Source organism: Neoarius graeffei, chromosome 20 (genome assembly GCF_027579695.1).
Source record: "Neoarius graeffei isolate fNeoGra1 chromosome 20, fNeoGra1.pri, whole genome shotgun sequence".
Lineage (NCBI taxonomy): Eukaryota > Metazoa > Chordata > Actinopteri > Siluriformes > Ariidae > Neoarius > Neoarius graeffei.
The window spans coordinates 37,755,152-37,774,636 of NC_083588.1; the positions used below are offsets into that span (position 1 = coordinate 37,755,152).

The 19,485-nt window shown below is 41.2% G+C and overlaps 1 protein-coding gene across 3 annotated transcripts in view; it reads left to right on the forward strand.

The window, feature by feature from the left end:
- Positions 1–19,485, forward strand: part of tmem104 (transmembrane protein 104) — a 113,437-nt gene that overhangs the window by 70,942 nt on the left and 23,010 nt on the right. For all 3 annotated transcript variants that reach the window (XM_060901643.1, XM_060901642.1, XM_060901644.1), the window contains one exon: positions 1,751–1,844. In XM_060901643.1, the coding sequence (XP_060757626.1) occupies positions 1,751–1,844 (94 nt within the window). The remainder of the gene's footprint in view (positions 1–1,750; positions 1,845–19,485) is intronic.

Here is a 19,485-nt window from a genome sequence, read left to right on the forward strand (position 1 = left end):
ATCCCCCTCGTCTCTTATCTATGTCCCTCTGTATCTCTCTCCCTCCCTCATTTACAAGGGTACAAAATGTAAAATGGTTGAAGCAAGTGCTGGGAAACTAAGACAGAGTTTGTCTGTTTAGAGTGTTGTGAATGTTTTGATATTTTATTTAAAAAAAAAAATACACCCACATCACTTTATTTTAAGTATCATCTCTGGGTGCATGGTCATAATTAGTTCAGAGACCGTTCTTTAGGCCTCGAGTGAGGCCCTCAGTTTGGCTTTCTGACTGGTGAGTGCACACCTTTGGCATTAATGTGTTAGTATGCCTATTGCATTTTTGTGTACCTTTTAAGGCCATGACTTGGACCCTACGTTGTGCTCCTTTCTTCCAGGTTTAGACTTGGTTTTTTTGTCTTGAATGTGAAGATTCGACAAGCAATGCACATAATGACTTAAGTATATAACTTTTTTTATAATAAAAGCATTTTTACTTGAAACATTTGTCATTATTGTGAATTTGATCTGGTGTTCTACGACCGCATAATGGGTGCGATGTAGGTCTTAATTCTCATTTAAGTGGTCTTAAAAACAGGTTTTTTTTCTAGAAAAATTTAGTATGAGGGCGCTGACCATGGCGAGGGAGCGAAGCGGGGGGGGTGCCGGTTCCCCCCCCCCCCCCCCCCCGCCGTGCAAAGCCTTTGAAAAATGGCTCTCTGAGAGGGAAATTGTAACAAATTGTCTGTCAACATTGAAAAAGAAAGAAGTAATCCTCTTCTGCCCCGGACAGTCTTTGGCTTTCTTCCTTTTCGTGCCACGGGATGACATCTTTAAATGCCCAAGTGTCAACAAAAACAACTCGCGAACTACTTCTGTCAAAAGCTCCCGCGCCGGTGGGTGAAAGGTCATTCAGTCTTAAGAAATCTCGCTCTACAAGTCAGCTGACCTTGTATGTAACCCATGTCAAATCTCGCGAGAGCAGCCGTGACAAGTCAACAACTAAACAACATGGCGCCTCAGTCTGGAAAACGGCAATTCGGATTGTTTTTGCACCGTCTGGCGGTGTATCTACCATGATTGGAATATTTTTGGAGCAATTATAACGTATTTGATGATCAGACACATTGTCACGTAGTGTTGCTGGGATGTTTTCAGAGTCGGTAAGAGGGCGCACGCCGAGAGTAAGAGGGCGCAGCGCCCCGTTCCCCCGTTTAGACGAAAGCCTGTTAAAAAGGTCTTAAAGTGTTAAATTTATGGTGGTCAAACCTGGGGAAACCCTGACTGACGAGCTTTCTTTTGCATTTTACAACACCAAGTAAAAGACCTTCCCTGACGGCTAGGGAGGTGAAGTTATTGGCAAGCAAGGACATTACTGATTTTGTAGCCTTGGCTCTGATGTGATGACCCAAGTCTAGCTTTAGTGTGTTCTTGAGATTTTGGCTGTAAAGTGTATTATACTGAGCGGTGATGTGACCACTGCGTATAAGAAGGAAAAGCTTGTCCTGTTCCTACTGGGACTGATTTGTTGATATTAAACTGTGGCATGAAAGTTTAATTAGATGCATTGGCAGGTCATGTGTTTTAGTGGACAATGGATTGAAATGGTTTCTTCCTTCCATTCCTTCTTTCCAGCTCTACTGTCTTTGGAAATGCATTTTAGAGAATTACATTCATGATTACAAAGCTGTGTAAAATGTATTGCTCTTTATGAGCAAATTTACAAGGATGTAACTTGACCTATACCTTTGCTCTGTTCTTTGTCTTGTTACAGGCCACCTTCACACTACTATTGGGACCTTTCACATTCTTCAGTGCACAGAAGACCAAATACCTTCAGATCCTCACCTCACTAATGAGATGGATTGGTAAGTTCACACAGAGACGAAGGTTAATTTATGTCTGAGGCACAGTAAAAATGTACTGCCATATAATCTTCAAAATCCATTTTAAAATTGAGAGAGGAGTTAATATTTTCTTATTCTCCTTGCAACCTGTTAAAGCAAATACTATAACAAGTGCTTTGTGTGAGCGCTGGGGGACTGTGACGATTGTTTCGGTTAGTGTGTACTGTATATACCATTTAAAATCAAAGTTCTTCCCACGCCATGTGGCGGCATAGGGTGGCGCCGCCGCCGATCTGTTTCTGTAGCCCTCGGCCTCTCGCCTATTACATAGCTAGGGTTACATTGGTGGGCTAGTCCTCTGGTAACCGCAAGAGTTTGACTCCCCACTCGCATCTGTATTGCAGCGTGCCTTGCCAGACGGCAGTAGGTACCTTTTTTTTTTTTTTTAAATGATGGTCTTTGGTATGATCCAACTGTGAGTAGAACTCGTGATCTCCTGATCGAGAGGCAGACACGCTAACCACTAGGCCAACTCATGGTATATGTATACACCATTGCTCCCTGAAATAATAGACAATTATCTATTCCTGCTTAGAAAGTCAAGTTGTGTGTGTATATATGGCCAAAACTTAACACCTGACCATCACACCCCATGTGGTTCTACGACAAAGTTGGAAAAGCACAGTTGTATAGGATGTCTTTGTTTGCCGTAGCGTTACCCAAACCTATTCCAGTATGATGGTGCGCCTGTGTACAAAGTTAACGTGAGGTCTCTGAAGACATGGTTTTCCAGAGTTGGAGTGAAAAAAGTCCAATGGCCTGAATAGTACCCTAACCTCAACTCCACTAAACACCTTTTGGATGAACTGGAACACATCCTCGCCCAACATCAGTGCCTGACCTCACTAATGCTGTTGTGGCTGAATGTGCAAATCCCCACAGCCACGCTCCAAAATCTAGTTGAGAGTCTTCCCAGAAAAGCGGAGGTTATTAGAACAGTCAAGGGGACTAAATCTTGAATGCGATGCTTAACAATCACATGTTTGTGAGTCATGGCTCCAGCGTGAGCACATGTAAATCTGAACATAACCCTGAAAAAGCAGAGCCGATGTTAATTTGCTCATCTGTCATTTTCTGGCTGCATGTTTTGCTTTATTCTTCCTCCACTTCTGGTTTCGCCTCCCTACTTGGCCTCTGCCCATGATTGATTCAACATGTCACAATGGTAGCCCTCAGTGCCATGCTGGCTAATGATTCAAAATGGCTGCTGCAGAAGTGCTTCATTTCTCAACAGCACCACTGACACGGGCTGTGTTGCTTCATGGGATGGATCGCCAGTCTTTAGATCTCTGGGGGAACAAGAACCGGGGAGGAATAAAGTAGCTGTCATAACTCTGAGGGTTCAGACAACACTTCAGCCAGATCCTAGAGTCAAAGAGCAGACTTCATGCAGCATTGCCTAGTAACCAAATGTTTGCGCATCTGTTTGGATGTACATAAAGCTCAATTTGAGAGGAGTACTGGCTAATTGCCATTAGCTTTGTTACTTACTTGCATAGCTGCTAATTTTGTGAATAAAAAAAAAGTCCCACTGTGGGGATACTATACCCTTGTGGGGAGAAATGGTCCTTGCCAAATGATTTCTTAATTACAGAAAAGTGCTTCATTAAAATAGATGAATTGTAACCATAGCTGGTCCTAAAAATATTCAGAAAACGTTTACAGTGCCAGTGTGCAATTTAGAAAATAAATGGAGGCTTTCAGAGATCACAGAAATGAATGACCTTTACTACAACACAATTTATTCTCCTTCCATGCATTTATGCTTTGTTCATTTATTTGAACCAATATTTGGTCGTTTATATGGAATGTTTTTGGTATCTCAAGTAAACCCGTTTCGCAGAAGTGGTAATATGTGAGCTGTCCCAAGTGTTACAACTCCAGCATTAACACTGACCTGGAACTGTGTGTTTTTCTTACCAGTAAAATCACTTTTGAAGGAGCCATTACTGCAGAGCGGTTGCCCAGAATCGAGTTTTCTCATTCTGTAAGAATGTGTCATTTGTCCTACAGCAAGAGGACAGATTCTGGATTGGTCTTGGAGTGCGAGCCTGGCTTCAGTCTCCTTCACAATTTGGAAGGTTTATTGGCTATGCAGCTAAACATGGCTCATTGGCTATGCAGCTAAACATGGCTTATTTAATGGAATGTTTTTCTCCTGTTACCTCCTTTTACACAGCCTGCTCAAGGTGGAGTCTTATGCCTTTTATTCTGCCTCGCGTTCTCTGTAAAATGTCCAAATGCGGGACGGGATCTGTAGTGCTCCACCTCTGAGCAGGAACGATTGATGATAATGGAGGCAGGATCAACGTCTGGGTAAAAGGGACAGCCTACATTGTGGAACAGGGGTGTGATGTTTTTGACATTTCTTCTTTTCAAGACCAGCAACAGTCAGCATCGTTGCAAATGTCTTCATCTACACCGTCTAAGGTCCGTGAGCCCTTCTGCCTCCTATTGCTTACTACTTTTTTTTCCTCCTTTTTCCCTTCCCCTTCTACATATTTCTGAGCACACAGCAATTTTGTTGGCGTTTTGAAGAGCGGTATACAACCCCGATTCCAAAAAAGTTGGGACAAAGTACAAATTGTAAATAAAAATGGAATGCAATAATTTACAAATCTCAAAAACTGATATTGTATTCACAATAGAACATAGACAACATATCAAATGTTGAAAGTGAGACATTTTGAAATTTCATGCCAAATACTGGCTCATTTGAAATTTCATGACAGCAACACATCTCAAAAAAGTTGGGACAGGGGCAATAAGAGGCTGGAAAAGTTAAAGGTACAAAAAAGGAACAGCTGGAGGACCAAATTGCAACTCATTAGGTCAATTGGCAATAGGTCATTAACATGACTGGGTATAAAAAGAGCATCTTGGAGTGGCAGCAACTCTCAGAAGTAAAGATGGGAAGAGGATCACCAATCCCCCTAATTCTGCGCCGACAAATAGTGGAGCAATATCAGAAAGAAGTTCGACAGTGTAAAATTGCAAAGAGTTTGAACATATCATCTACAGTGCATAATATCAAAAGATTCAGAGAATCTGGAAGAATCTGTGTGTAAGGGTCAAGGCCGAAAAACCATGCTGGGTGCCTGTGATCTTCGGGCCCTTAGACGGCACTGCATCACATACAGGCATGCTTCTGTATTGGAAGTCACAAAATGGGCTCAGGAATATTTCCAGAGAACATTATCTGTGAACACAATGCACCGTGCCATCCGCCGTTGCCAGCTAAAACTCTATAGTTCAAAGAAGAAGCCGTATCTAAACATGATCCAGAAGCGCAGACGTCTTCTCTGGGCCAAGGCTCATTTAAAATGGACTGTGGCAAAGTGGAAAACTGTTCTGTGGTCAGACGAATCAAAATTTGAAGTTCTTTATGGAAATCAGGGACGCCGTGTCATTCGGACTAAAGAGGAGAAGGACGACCCAAGTTGTTATCAGCGCTCAGTTCAGAAGCCTGCATCTCTGATGGTATGGGGTTGCATTAGTGCGTGTGGCATAGGCAGCTTACACATCTGGAAAGACACCATCAATGCTGAAAGGTATATCCAGGTTCTAGAGCAACATATGCTCCCATCCAGACAATGTCTCTTTCAGGGAAGACCTTGCATTTTCCAACATGACAATGCCAAACCACATACTGCATCAATTACAGCATCATGGCTGCGTAGAAGAAGGGTCCGGGTACTGAACTGGCCAGCCTGCAGTCCAGATCTTTCACCCATAGAAAACATTTGGCGCAACATAAAACGGAAGATATGACAAAGACCTAAGACAGTTGAGCAACTAGAATCCTACATTAGACAAGAATGGGTTAACATTCCTATCCCTAAACTTGAGCAACTTGTCTCCTCAGTCCCCAGACGTTTACAGACTGTTGTAAAGAGAAAAGGGGATGTCTCACAGTGGTAAACATGGCCTTGTCCCAACTTTTTTGAGATGTGTTGTCATGAAATTTAAAATCGCCTAATTTTTCTCTTTAAATGATACATTTTCTCAGTTTAAACATTTGATATGTTATCTATGTTCTATTCTGAATAAAATATGGAATTTTGAAACTTCCACATCATTGCATTCCGTTTTTATTTACAATTTGTACTTTGTCCCAACTTTTTTGGAATCGGGGTTGTAAATGTGCACAGCTAACAAACGCCGACACTTGGTTCACCCGCTGCTGTTGCTTTCAAAACGATATCTTTCTGCTCAGGGTATTTATACAGGGCCCTCCACAATTATTGGCACCCCTTGTAAAGACTAGTAGAAAGGGTTAGGAAAAATCCACATTTTGGTGAAGTAGCTTCATCTCGCAATGAGAGAAATCCAACCTTTTCATTGAAATTTATTTTTCCTTTGAATAAATTCCTCAAATAATTTCAGCAAAAATATTCATGAGATGAAGCTACTTCACCAAAAGGTGGGTTTATTCGAACCCTTTTTACTAATCTTTACAAAGGGTGCCAGTAATTGTAGAGGACACTGTATTTCCGACACAGTATGTTATACATCGCACTAGACGCCGAAGCTGTCTCACACATCACACCTCTGGTTGTGAAACAGTGGCACACTGTGAAAAAACACACTGGCATGGCTTTATGCTGGCTTTATTTGGTTCGTCTAAACCGTCAAAGCCTGAAGAATGAGGGGTTGCCTTTCTGGTGATATTGCAGAGTATCTTTGTAAAAGGGGCTAGCATCAGCCATGAGTATCAGTTATTAGGCAGCACAGTGTGACTGAAATTACTGAAAGTTACAGTGAATAGATCTGCGGCTGAGAGGTGTGGGGAGTTCCTAAATATTTTGCGTCCCTACTTATCATTCTTGTCTTTGGGGTTGAGTTGTTACAATTCTGATATTGATTATCAAAATAATTTTAAGTTAATAGTTCATATTTGAGGTATTTTTGATTACCCTATTTTCCGGGCAATAAGGCGCACCGGATTATAAGGCGCACTGTGAATTAACGTGTCTATGTTCACACATAAGGCGCATTAAGCAAAACAACACAGTCTGGTAAATCAAACTTTATTCCACTCAACTGTAACAACAAATACCGGTACAGAAAAATACACTCATTTATTGATTCATTCCTCTTCCAACCCGCTTGAAACCCGCTTCGTAAGCATGCCTCTTAACAGGTGCCATTTTGGGGGTCCTTTTACGTACACACATGTACTGTAATATAATGTTGAAGCACAGTACGTATTACGTATAAAAAGTGGTGGGGGTAAGCGTACTAAATACTGTCCTCTGATTGGTTTATTGTTGCTAGCGTGTACTCCGGGCCCGGGCTGCCTTACACGAATGCACTTCTAGTTTAGACATTACAGTCAGGCAGTCTTGTAGACTGCTCAGGGGTCCTGTTACGGGGCTGATCAGGTAGTGACAGTGTACTGTAATGCTCCAAATATCCATTGAGCGGAGCAGCTTCGTTGCTTACCAAAGTCGTACTTACCCATTTCGACAAATTTTTGAGCGCATTGTACCACATAAAATAAGTCAGTAAGCACAAGTAATCATACATAAGGTGCGCTGGATTATAAGGCGTGCTGTCAATTTTTGAGAGAATTTAAGGATTTTAAGTGCGCCTTATAGTCCCAAAAATATATATATATTTTTTTTGGTGTCTCTCTCCCCCACTTTAATCTGTTAGAGCTTGGGGAGGGGAAAAAAAAAGAATTTATTTCAGTTCACTCTGCAGCACTGTGCGCCTTTTACTCTAGGAATAAAGAGCGAAAAGTGTGCATCTAAAACCATACGTGTTCGCTTGCTTGCAGGAGTTTAAATAAACAGCCTCTAGTGTGAGAGCCACTTCAGAATGGATGAGATTGTAGTTTGGGGGGTGGTGGGAAATTAAGGGAGGGGATAGATGGATGGATATTTATATAGATAGATAAATCTTCAGGGCCGAAGGCTTTGCAGTTCCTTGGTAACATGATGCTGCATGGTGCTATGCCATCCCCCGGTTAACTTAAGAAAAGCCATCTTTTGGGGGGGGGCGTCGTGGCTCAGGTGGATAAGGCGCCATACCATAAATCCGGGGACCTGGGTTCGATTCCGACCCGAGGTCATTTCCTGATCCCTCCCCGTCTCTCCCTCCCGCTCATTTCCTGTCTCTACACTGTCCTATCCAATAAAGGTGAAAAAAGCCCAAAAAAATATCTTTAAATAAAAGCCATCCTTTCTTGTGGCTATTCCACAACATGTAACTATTAATGAGGGGGAGGGGAAAGAGTGCCATGTTCTTTAATAAATAAAAATGTTAACATTGACTAGCTGCTGTGGTTTAAGGAAAACCATTTTGGTATGTGCGGTTATTGAAACATGATCAATTTTGGGCTGGTAACAGTCGTTCCACCTTACATCGGATTGCATCACACCACACCCATTGGAGATTTTCCTGTAACATCACACCCTGTGTCAAATGATATGAAAATAAGTTTGTTCAAGTGCACTGAATGAGTGTCATAAATTTGCACCGAGATGTATTTATTGAGTTTCTTCATTTTGGAATGCACCTGCCTTTCGAAGCCCAAGCTCACTAGTACCAATGTGCCCATATGGTGGATGGTATCTTCAGCCTCCTTAGCCTCTGACAGAGTGAATCTTTTCTATAATCCTCTATGCCCTTAGTCATTATTCACAACAGACAGCAGGACAGCCGCAGACCCCCTTGTGTGCATCTCCAGTCACCCGTGTTGCTCTGTGAAATGCACCATGGATGGTCTTGTTTGTGTGTCGGATAAGCTGTAAGCTCTGTGAACATCAGGGGAGCTACCGGTGTTTTAGCCTTTGTGCCACTTGCTGTTGGCCCTGCCATCGTCTCATGACCTTAAAGCTACTTCTCGGTAGAGAAAAACATCCTACTACATGCTGGAGCTTACACTGCAGTTTGCTGTACAGTTATTCTTTCACCTTTTATCTATCTATTGATTTTATTTTTAAATCATCAGGGGAGTTGTAAAGCCTGGAACCCTTAAACATCTTCCACAAACTTCACCTTTGTACACAACATGCAATAGTCTTAGTCGGTTCTTCTTAACAGTAGTGTTTTGAAGAGGAGGAGGATTATCTGCCATCATCTCGAGCAGTGACGCATTATTGAATGAGGGAGGGGGTGGGTTGAGACGTACAGTTTTAATTGTTATTAAGTGATGAGTCGAGAGTGACTGGATACAGGGTCTTGATTACTGAATGAGGATTAATCAGTCCATCCTGCTTCCTGAAGCAGGTTAAAGGACTTTGCAGAGGCATTTTATTACTGTTACTGCTGTGTGCATGCAGGAGGCTCGGTAAACCGATTGCAGTTAAACGCCGTCATTCATGTAATGAGTCTGTAATAGCAGTGTGTTGAGGTTGTGGTGGAAATGTCCCCAGGAGTCCATTGATGGCTTTTTGGGACGTTTTGAGAAATTGCATATCCCCCCCCCCCCCCCCCCCCAAAAAAAAAAAAAGAAATGCATGATGGTAATTTTTAATTAATCTTTCATGCTAGCATAGTGCTTAGGTAACCAGATTTGTTTTAATCATGCTTGTGAATGTTCAACATTTGTCAGACTCGGGTTCATGTCGGTACAGCGTGGAGCAGAAGCGGGACTCGCTCTAACTTCAGGCTTCTTTGAAATATAGCCATACTTTAATGAACACCTCGAAGCAATGAGGCAGCTCAAAGAAAACGGTCCTCAAGGAAAACGTATTGGTCAATTTTATTCAGCGGAGTACTGCACTTGGCGTCTGCACTGGCCACTAAGTACTGAAGATAAATTTGTATTAGCATAATATGCTTCAACGTAGTTTGTTGTTCCAAAAGGAGGAAACAAACAGGAAAATAACTTTTGCCTCTCAATTGTGTGGATTCTGTCCCAGAATAAAAGCTTTGTAACTTGGTGCAGAGTGAAAGCCTGAAAACAAGATGCTTCTGATTTCGGTTTCTTTATTTATTTCTTTTCATTGTTTGTTTTTTATTTATATATTTTGCTTCATATTGATGCCCATTTTCTTTCTTTTTAATGGGTTCTTCTCTAAACTTTTGATTTCCTTTGGGTGGTAAATTTGGGGTTGATTTTAGAATGAAGCATTCAGATGTGTATAATTCTGTACAGCTGAGTCAATATCGGCTCAATAGTTTGTTACTAAGCCTTTAATCGCTGCTTCTGACGTCGATTTCACTGTCCTATTTACTGAGCTGTCTTCCTTTGTTTCCTTGTCTGGAGCAGTAGGTAAGGAGGTGAGGGACTGGGATAAAAGCCAGCATTGTGCTTTTTTTTTTTTCTTCAGTCTTTAAGTATTTTTGTCACATTTTATGTTCTCTTTTGTTCAGTCTCTGATAAATATAAAGAGTTATTCTGCAATGGATGGAATGACTTCAGAGCTTTCCTGAGGTAGACTAGACAGTGTATTGTTCATGAAACAAGATAGATAAAAAGATTAACAGGACCTGTGCATGGATGTTTTATATATAATTTTATGTAGAGGATATTACACGGTCGTGCACAGATATGAAGTTTATCTTCAAGTGGTGAATGTATATTTCAGTATACAACATGAAGATAAATTTCATGTCACAGTGTTATGTTCTTTATTGTATGGACACATCCACAAAAATAAAATGCGAGTTAATCAAAGGAATTGTAAACTTGGACCGTTTCGCCATTGACTATGCACGTCTAGTCAGCGGGAAAACACTGAAAACGACGTTATCGGAGTGAAATATTGGAAGTCGCTCAGAGCCATGATGTATTTTGTATGAAAAATACAAGGTTTTCAACACAAGATGATACTTTGTATCTTCGAGCCAACGTGTGATTTTTTTTTTCTTCTTATATACACATTCACAAAGTACCCACATTTATCAAAATAATTCATCGATTTCCTCATGAGTGAAGATGTTGAAAAATGTTACTGTTGTAGTTCATATTAAAAATACAAGTGGCATATTTCCCAGTAAAACACTTGTTACGTGTGTGTCTGTGTGTCACATTTATGTTAGCAACCGTTGCTACCCTAGACCTGGGGGACAAGCGAACTTTGTTTACATACTGAAGCCAAGTGAAGATGTCCAACGTCTGTTGCAGTTGTCTGAAGAAAACTACAGCTAAAAAAGCTCAAAGGTTATCCAAGTAATCTGGTAGTAGTCAGAAAGAAGCAAAGGATAGATATATGCAGAAATTAGTTTATTTGCGATTCTGATCCGTACAAAATTCCTCAAAACAACTGGAGTGACTGCAGATTTGTGGCTGTGCATTAGCTACATGTTGGAATTGTACTTTTTTTTTTTTTTTTTTCCCCCCCTGAAGAGTCCTGACACGGAAGAACAGTTTAACAAAAAAAAAAAAAAACTACAAAAGCAAGAAAAGCTACTTTGTGTAAAGAATTTTTCCTGACAACAGCTTTTGGGAACAGAATGCCGCGAAAGCCAAAGCATTTACCCTCAAAGGACTCCTAGCTGAACTGTGGGCTCGACAGTATTCCCAGCCGTCTATGTCTCAACAACCCCAAGGACATCTAGTTACAGAGCTATTTGCACTCCATCATTTAATAGATTGATACTTTTATTATTGTTAAAACAATATCTGAAGTGTTATTTGTAAAATAAAACAATCTTACTCTAGACTTTCAATGTTGTAAGATTTTATTTTAATTTTATCTAATAGTAGATGGCACAATGTTAAACGCTAACAATCGGCACATCCCAGGTGTAACTATAATCACCTCTGTAATACTTTCAGTAAGCGGTTAATGTTCAGTTCCCTCTTCATTTATTCTCTATTCAAAAGGCGCAACTGAGTCACACAGGTTGATGTGTGTAACGGACAATAACAATTTTATCCAAAACGGTTTTTCCTGCCGTAGTCGATTTATTTCCATTTCGCATGCATGCAGCTGTTGTAAAGTTAAGTCTGTGTAGAACACACTTGAACTGTAGGTTCATTTCTACACTCTGGCTCCATGGTGAAATTTTGTACAGGACTGGGTTCCTTTGATAACAGGAAAAAAAGCTTCAGTACTCTCTGCTCTTAATCTTTTTTCTGTTTTTTCAGGATATATCGTGCATGTTGCTCCTTTTTGGATTTTTTTTTACTGAGTTATGCCTGTGTTTGGTGCCCAATCTGGATTTTTCATGTCGAATCAGGAAGTTGGTTCATCTTTTTTTTTTTTTTTTTTTTAATTGATTTTGCTTGAACACTTTTTCATGAAGAAGCAAACTCAAATGCGAGCAGAAATAAAATAAAATTCTTAAGCAAACTCTTCCATACTCGCTTCCGACTTTCTATTTTTTAAAAATGCATTTTTAAATACAATCGTGAATTTCTCTGGAGTTTTCAGGCTTCTCTCATTGTATTCTCTTTAACCATTCATTTCTTCATTTTTCTTGAAGCATTTGCTTCTTTTTAACATTTTTCTTGATTGCGGGGAGACGGTAATACCTTTTCTCTCTCTCTCAATTTGAGCAACCATAAACGGCGCAAAAATGAACCATATTGAAGACCGATTTAAGCCTTACACAAAAGACGGTCTGTCTGACCCCAGATGAAATTGTGACGCGTGAAGTCATGTGCAAGATAGGGATGTTAACCGATGATCGTTTGACCGATGGTTGACCGAATCAGCGTCAACCGGTTAATTTTTTTTTTTTTTTGGTTGTTGGTTAAAAAAAATAATCAATCGTTTTGAAGCTGCGGATTTTGGAGCGGAGAACCTGGAATTCTGTGTTTTAAACGCTTGGGGCATGCCATGCGGTGTAAGGACGACAGCTGACCAATCAGAAACACCCATTCAGTCATGCCCCGCCCTCCCGCCCCAGTTATCTTTGATAGTCAAGAATTTCCTTGATGTTACGTAGTAAAATGTAATCCAACACTGAGACTTTTCTTTCGACAGCTGAAGACCGATTTGAAGACAGCTGCCACTCGGTGAAAGAAAAGTCTGTTGGATTACATTTTACTACGTAACATCAAGGAAATTCTTGACTATCAAAGAAACAAGAACACGGCGCATGAATGAAGTCGATGGTTGATTTAGTCTGGTGAATATTGATGTCAACGTAATAATAATACACAAGATCTGAACTAAAACCTGGTTACTCACTGATGTTACTTAGCATCAGACAGTTGCTATATTAGCTTTACTCCAGCTATCCCATTCCCAATGGCTGTGCACAATTAGCAGCCATGTAACCGTAATATCAGTAGCTGGAAAACAATTGCAGTATGAGCTCTCTGTGTCTCACTTCGAAGAAAAGTGCCTAGTCCGTAGCAGTATGCAATATCAACACAGCCTACTGCAGTTAACTGTAAACACCAGGGGCCGTATCGCTAAAACGTCCTTCAATGAAAAGTTAAGATGGGACAAGTGTATGATAGGATTGTTTTCAATAGGCTACTCAGTGCAAGCAGCGGTAGTGACTGAGCTAAAGCTTGCCACTTAGAAAATGACAGCAATTTATTGAGAACATGTTCACACTGATATTTTTAATGCCAAGTTGCAACTTAACAAAAGTGCGTGCCCCTTGCTGACACGGCCGCAGACACAGACCCGGGTGGAGAAGGACAAGGAGGAGGGGTCGAGGGGGGATTTCACGCTTCTCACGATGTCTCTAAGCTGGAGCCATTTGTCCTCCGCTCCAATACAAACCCCTCGACATCAGTGCCGCGTTTGACTAATACCCTGTCCACACTAGGGATTTTGTACCGATATGATACTTTCGTACCGCAACACCTGTCCACACTAGCAACTACAGTACACCGGTACTGTAGCGGTATAACTGTATCGGTACGAAACCCACAAATGTATGGGTTTCGTACCGGTACAGTATCGGTACTGTAGCGCTTCGCTGTAGTGTGGACAGATGAAGCGGCGCTGTATCGATACAAATATAATGCGCATGCGCAAAGTCACACACCTCAATCGATGTCTTCGCTGAATAAAATGGTGAAGAACGGAGATTCGTTTGTTTCTTTCTCAACTGCCTCGCGCGTTTTATACGATTTGACTGAATAAATGACCACCAGAAATACAGACTGTACATTGACAACAAAAAGCACACACGCGTTGTTTCATCCGTACAGAAGCCGAGAGAGGCCCTTCATATAATCCTTTTTTTCTTTATTCACCTTGGTATCCCGAGATAACGACATAATTAATTCAGGATCTCGAGAAAACAACACAATTTGAGATCTCGAGAAAACAAAACCGTTATTTTGAGATCTTGAGAAAACAAAATTATTTCATGATCTCGAGTAAACAGCTGAGAAATGGTTCATTCAGGTGCGCCAAGAGACTTGTGATATGCTGACTTTGGGGCTATTTCTCATTCTGTATAGACGCAACTTTGGTCATTAGAATGTCTGGAATAATCGATCACCTAATAAGGCAATATTTTGATCAGGGGTTGACACAGGGAGAGATTGCATTAAGTCTTTTAATAAGGGATAATTTCAAAATTAGTCCGTGGCACCTCCGCAGAAGACTGCCCCGGCTTCGTCTCTACCGACGGAGATACAGTGATCCAGCTGAGATCATGAAATTTTGTTTTCTCAAGGTCATGGAATAATTTTGTTTTCTCAAGATCTCGAAATAACGGATGCCATGTATTCTTGGAAGGAAGTTACTCGGTAACCACGGAAACATTTCGCGCACGCACATTTCAACTACCGTGAAAGAAAACCGCGAACATTTCTCGCTAGTGTGGACAGATGCACTAAACTGTACCAGTATACTTTGTATCGATACAGTTATACCACTATTGTACCGGTATAAGTGTGAACACAGCATAAATGTTTTGCGCTGTAGAAAAGGTAATGTGAGTGGAGGGCAGCGACTGGGACTGAATGTGCGGATGCTCGCGGTTAGATTTAGAATAGAGTCTAATAATTCCAATTCTAGAATTTTAAACTCGGGTTAACCGACTTTAACCGGCTAATGAGGCTCGGTGGTCGGTCAAGATTTTTTTTTAGTTTTCGCCATCCCTAGTCCATACGGAGTCTTATTTTTGCTTGGGGCACTCGTTAGGCTCTGCTAATGTCAGTTGTTTCATTTGCAAGGCATGCAGAGTAAAGTTATCCCTCTTACTGGGGGGTTAAAGTATTCTTCACAAGGCCTTTGTAATTTTTAGTTCTGTTCATAAAAAATCTACGCAGCTGGACTGCTAACAGGTTCATGGACATGATATCTAGCTGGTTGAAACCTGTTCAATGTAGTCAGTGCTTACTCTGCCCTCCTTTATTCCCTGGTTGCTTATGTTGAACTTGCTGCCAAAGAGCAGTTAATCATCCTAGCTTGCGATCCAGAGGAGTGTCGGTTGGTCGATCGAGTAAATTTTAGGTTTTCTTCTGTGGATGACAGCTTGATTTATGGTAAGTGATTTTCTAGGCTGAATGAGTTAAAAGGCTGTCGTCTTAGAAAACCTCTCATTAAAAAAAAAAAAATTGAATGTAGACTAAATATAAAAATACATCATCTTAGTTTATATTCAGTCCTCCCAGGATTCCGCGGGCCTTTTTTGTGATTGTTGCGGGCTAAAATGTCTTGCGGGGGGTTTTCCAAAAAATTGCGATCAAAGTTGCGGTGTGTTTTAGATTTTTGTTGCGATTACATTGCACGAGGAAGTGAAAGTTGCGAGAAATTGTTGCGATTTTCTCTTTTTGTGATTAAAATTGAGTGATATGTTAAATATTAAGTTATTACTGAAAAACTATTGATTAAAAAAACAGACACTGAGAAATGGTCCTATAAACAACTTTACCAATATAAAAGATTGCCAGGACTACAAAAATGCAGAAAAATAGGCTTTACTTATCCAAATGCACCTGTTGGTTCAAAAGTTAAAGTGCATAGAACCTCACAGCACAACATGAAGTTACCTTAAAATATAATATAAATGCCTCAGCTTTCATGTAAGAAAAAAAAAAAACAACTTGAACAGAATCTCACAGTATGATGCTGAAGCTGCCTAAACAATGGAAAATAAAATACCATTTTGGCAAAAATGCTGGCATCCAGTAATTTCTTGTATTAAGTAAAAAAAAAAAAAATGTAAAGTGCACACAGTCCTTCACTGTAAACAGCACTTTCAGTAACAGAATTTAAGCCTATATAAACACTGACTCGCACATCATGCAATGTTGCCAGATACTGCTGACGTTTTCCAGCCCAAAATATGTTCAAAACCCACCAAAATGCACTTAAAACCGCCCAAGTGGGCGGGAAACTGCCCAATCTGGCAACACTGCGCACATGCTGCTTCTCTTGAACGTATACACGGAAGTAAGGCGGAAGGTAGTTTGTCGACGTCACCTCAAGACGACCCCAACGATTGTTCAAAGTTGCAGTGATTGGATACGATTGCAACACCGCCCTGAATTTGCGGGGATTGGTTGAATTTGCGTTGAAGTTGCAAATCGCAATATCACGAAATCCTGGAGGGTCTGTATATTGGAATACAGACTATGGATGGTCACACAAACTTGCTTCCGACTATGATTTTCAGTCTGAGTGATGGGGAATGACAGTGCATCTTCTAACACTTCTACTGTCCCCTCTAGAGATCAGTGGCACTGCTAATTAAGATGGAGGAATACCCAAGTGTGTTACAGCTGCCAGAATGATCCTTTTAGCTTGCCTGCCTGCACCCTTCCCAGGACTTCCTCAGCGGTAGACGTTTCGCTTGCAATTCAGCTGCATACGGTCGCTATATACAGTACAAGACCTCGAATACCACACTTGTTGCATATATTGCTGAAATGCGAGCTCCTCAATACTGATGAGGACTAATTTTGCATTAATCAAACATGCAGCGGGTCAACTGTTGGTCTGTATCTGGCTGTGTAGTTCGGCGAGTTAGACTTTATTACATTCAGGGTTAACAGTTCAAACCTGGCCGCCTGCACCAGTGTCAGATATAGACACATCAAGATGAAGAAGTCTCGAAAAGATAAATACCACAGGCATTTTCAGCAAGCTCGTGGGGGGAATTCAGACTGTGTGATGAATCACTTGGCAGCGTGGGACGAGGCAGAATCACATTTCAATTCTAAACAATGGAGGCCTCTGTGGTGAAGGTTAAGCCTTCGTACAGTGGACGCTCAGGTGGAATGGCATGTCAGAAGTATTTGTATTAAGCATGCCCTTGAGTTTGTGACTGTTGCTCTTTAGTTTGTCACTGTTAATATAGGAATAATGGGTCTCAAAGGTACTGGTGTTGTGTGTACTTAGATGCTTGGACAATAAACCTACAAAAAAGCTGTCTCTGCATAACCTTGTTAATACATGGCTTTCTGGCAAGACAGCCTCTAAAACTTTGCTCAGTCATGCAACGCATTTGTACTGTATTCATCACTCAAATTATTTGCATGTTTTGAGGCGATACTATATTTTACAGTTGCAGTCAAATTTATATTCAGGTCAAACATTTACATACAGCACACCTAATATTTGGTTAATTGATGTAAAACTTGCTTAACTGTAGACAGTGTTCCAGTGGCTTTCAGTTCATGACAGGCCTGGACCTTGGTGGTTCCTGGGTTGTTCCTGACCATCTGAATCAATGACCTCTTTGCAAGTTATTTGAAGGAGTATCAACTTTGCCAAGCCACTTGGCTAGAAAAAGACCCAAATGGTCACCCTTGAGCAAAGTGGCTTGGCAAAATTGCTACTCCTTCCAATGACTTGGACTTGCACACAATTGCTTGAACTAATCTTGGAATCAGTAGTTGTTCAGAAGTGGCTCCAGACATTGTGTTGTCGATCTGTGATCCTTTTCTCAGATCTGCACTGAGCTCCTTGGACTTTCCCCTGGTACTGCGTGTTGGTCAATCCAATGAATGCTGCGAAACATTCTTCCCCCCCCCCCCCCCCCCCCCCCACACACACACACACACACACACACCCTCCCTTGGTCCAGAGTACCTACCAGTTGTAGGCAATCATGTTCACCAACAGGAAGTGAAGAGGAGTTGCCAAATTTAAAGACATTTGGAACTTTTAGCGCCACTGAATTAATAACTTAAGTGGGTGTATGTAAAGTTTTGACCCTGTGTTAATTGCAGAAAACCCAAAGTAAAATAATCTGTGCACCAAATTCTTGGTTTGTTCTGCTGTACAGATGCATCTCAAATTAGAATACCGTGGAAAAAGTTCAATATTTTTCCATCAGTTACTTAAAGGTCCCATGACATGAAATTTTCACTTTGAGGTTTTTTAACGTTAAAATGAGTTCCTCTGACCTTCTTAAGTCACCCCAGTGGCTAGAAATTTCATAATGTGTAAACCAAACTATGCCCACCCTTTGTCAACATTTGAGAATGGCGCGTCAAAATGGCGCGTTGATAGGCTCTTCTCTTTACTACGTCAGCAAGGGAGATGATCCCTACGCCCCCCCTCTGGATTCCCACCCACTGTATGGATTGCCTGCCCAGCTCAAAAGTTGCCAACAAACATGGAAATTGCGCTGTACATGGATGTGACAACACAGAAAGGAGTCTGTTTTTATTGCCGACGGGAGAGCCCCTGAAGACGCAGTGGCTTAATTTTATTTACTCCAATAATACGCCGTCGAGTCTACCTAAGACGGTGTATGTTTGTCGGAAGCATTTTCCTGATGAATGTTTCCACAACTTGGGACAGTACAGGGCAGGTTTTGCACATCAACTGTCACTGAAGCCTGGGTCCGTACCAAGCATCCCTGCCGCATCAGCCACAAACACCGAACAAGCAAGTGTATAACTGTTAAGTCGTTTTGCCGTGTTTTAAAATTGGTGCGTTAGCCTTGCAGTGGCTACATTAGCTGTGCAGCTAACCGCTTCCTGCAGTTAGCCAGGTACTCTGCGCTACAAAACCAAAAAGCATGCAGCATGCTCTATTATAATAGCCAATCAAAACAGTTTTTTCAAAGACACCCACATTTTTTTTTAAGTCACTCGTTCATTTTATTTGTTTGTTTGTTCAGTAAAAACCCAAACATTTGTTGAATTTATTTTATTTCCTCGCATCGCACCTTAAAGGAACAGTCCACCGTACTTCCATAATGAAATATGCTCTTATCTGAATTGAAACGAGCTGCTCCGTACCTCTCCGAGCTTTGCGCGACCTCCCAGTCAGTCAGATGCAGTCAGACGCGCTGTCACTCCTGTTAGCAATGTAGCTAGGCTCAGTATGGCCAATGGTATTTTTTGGGGCTGTAGTTAGATGCGACCAAACTCTTCCGCGTTTTTCCTGTTTACATAGGTTTATATGACCAGTGATTATGAAACAAGTTCAGTTACACAAATTGAAACGTAGCGATTGATACGGAGCTCAGATATCAATGCGCTGCCGAAGCGTGCAGAAGGTGTTAGTACGCCTGTCATTATAGTGCGGACTTTCCATAGCATAGAAAATCGCTACGTTTCAATTTGTGTAACTGAACTTGTTTCATATCACTGGTCATATAAACCTATGTAAATAGGAAAAACGCGGAAGAGTTTGGTCGCATCTAACTACAGCCCCAAAAAATACCGTTGGCCATGCTGAGCCTAGCTACATTGCTAACAGGAGTGACAGCGCGTCTGACTGACTGTGAGGTCGCGCAAAGCTCTGAGAGGTACGGAGCAGCTCGTCTC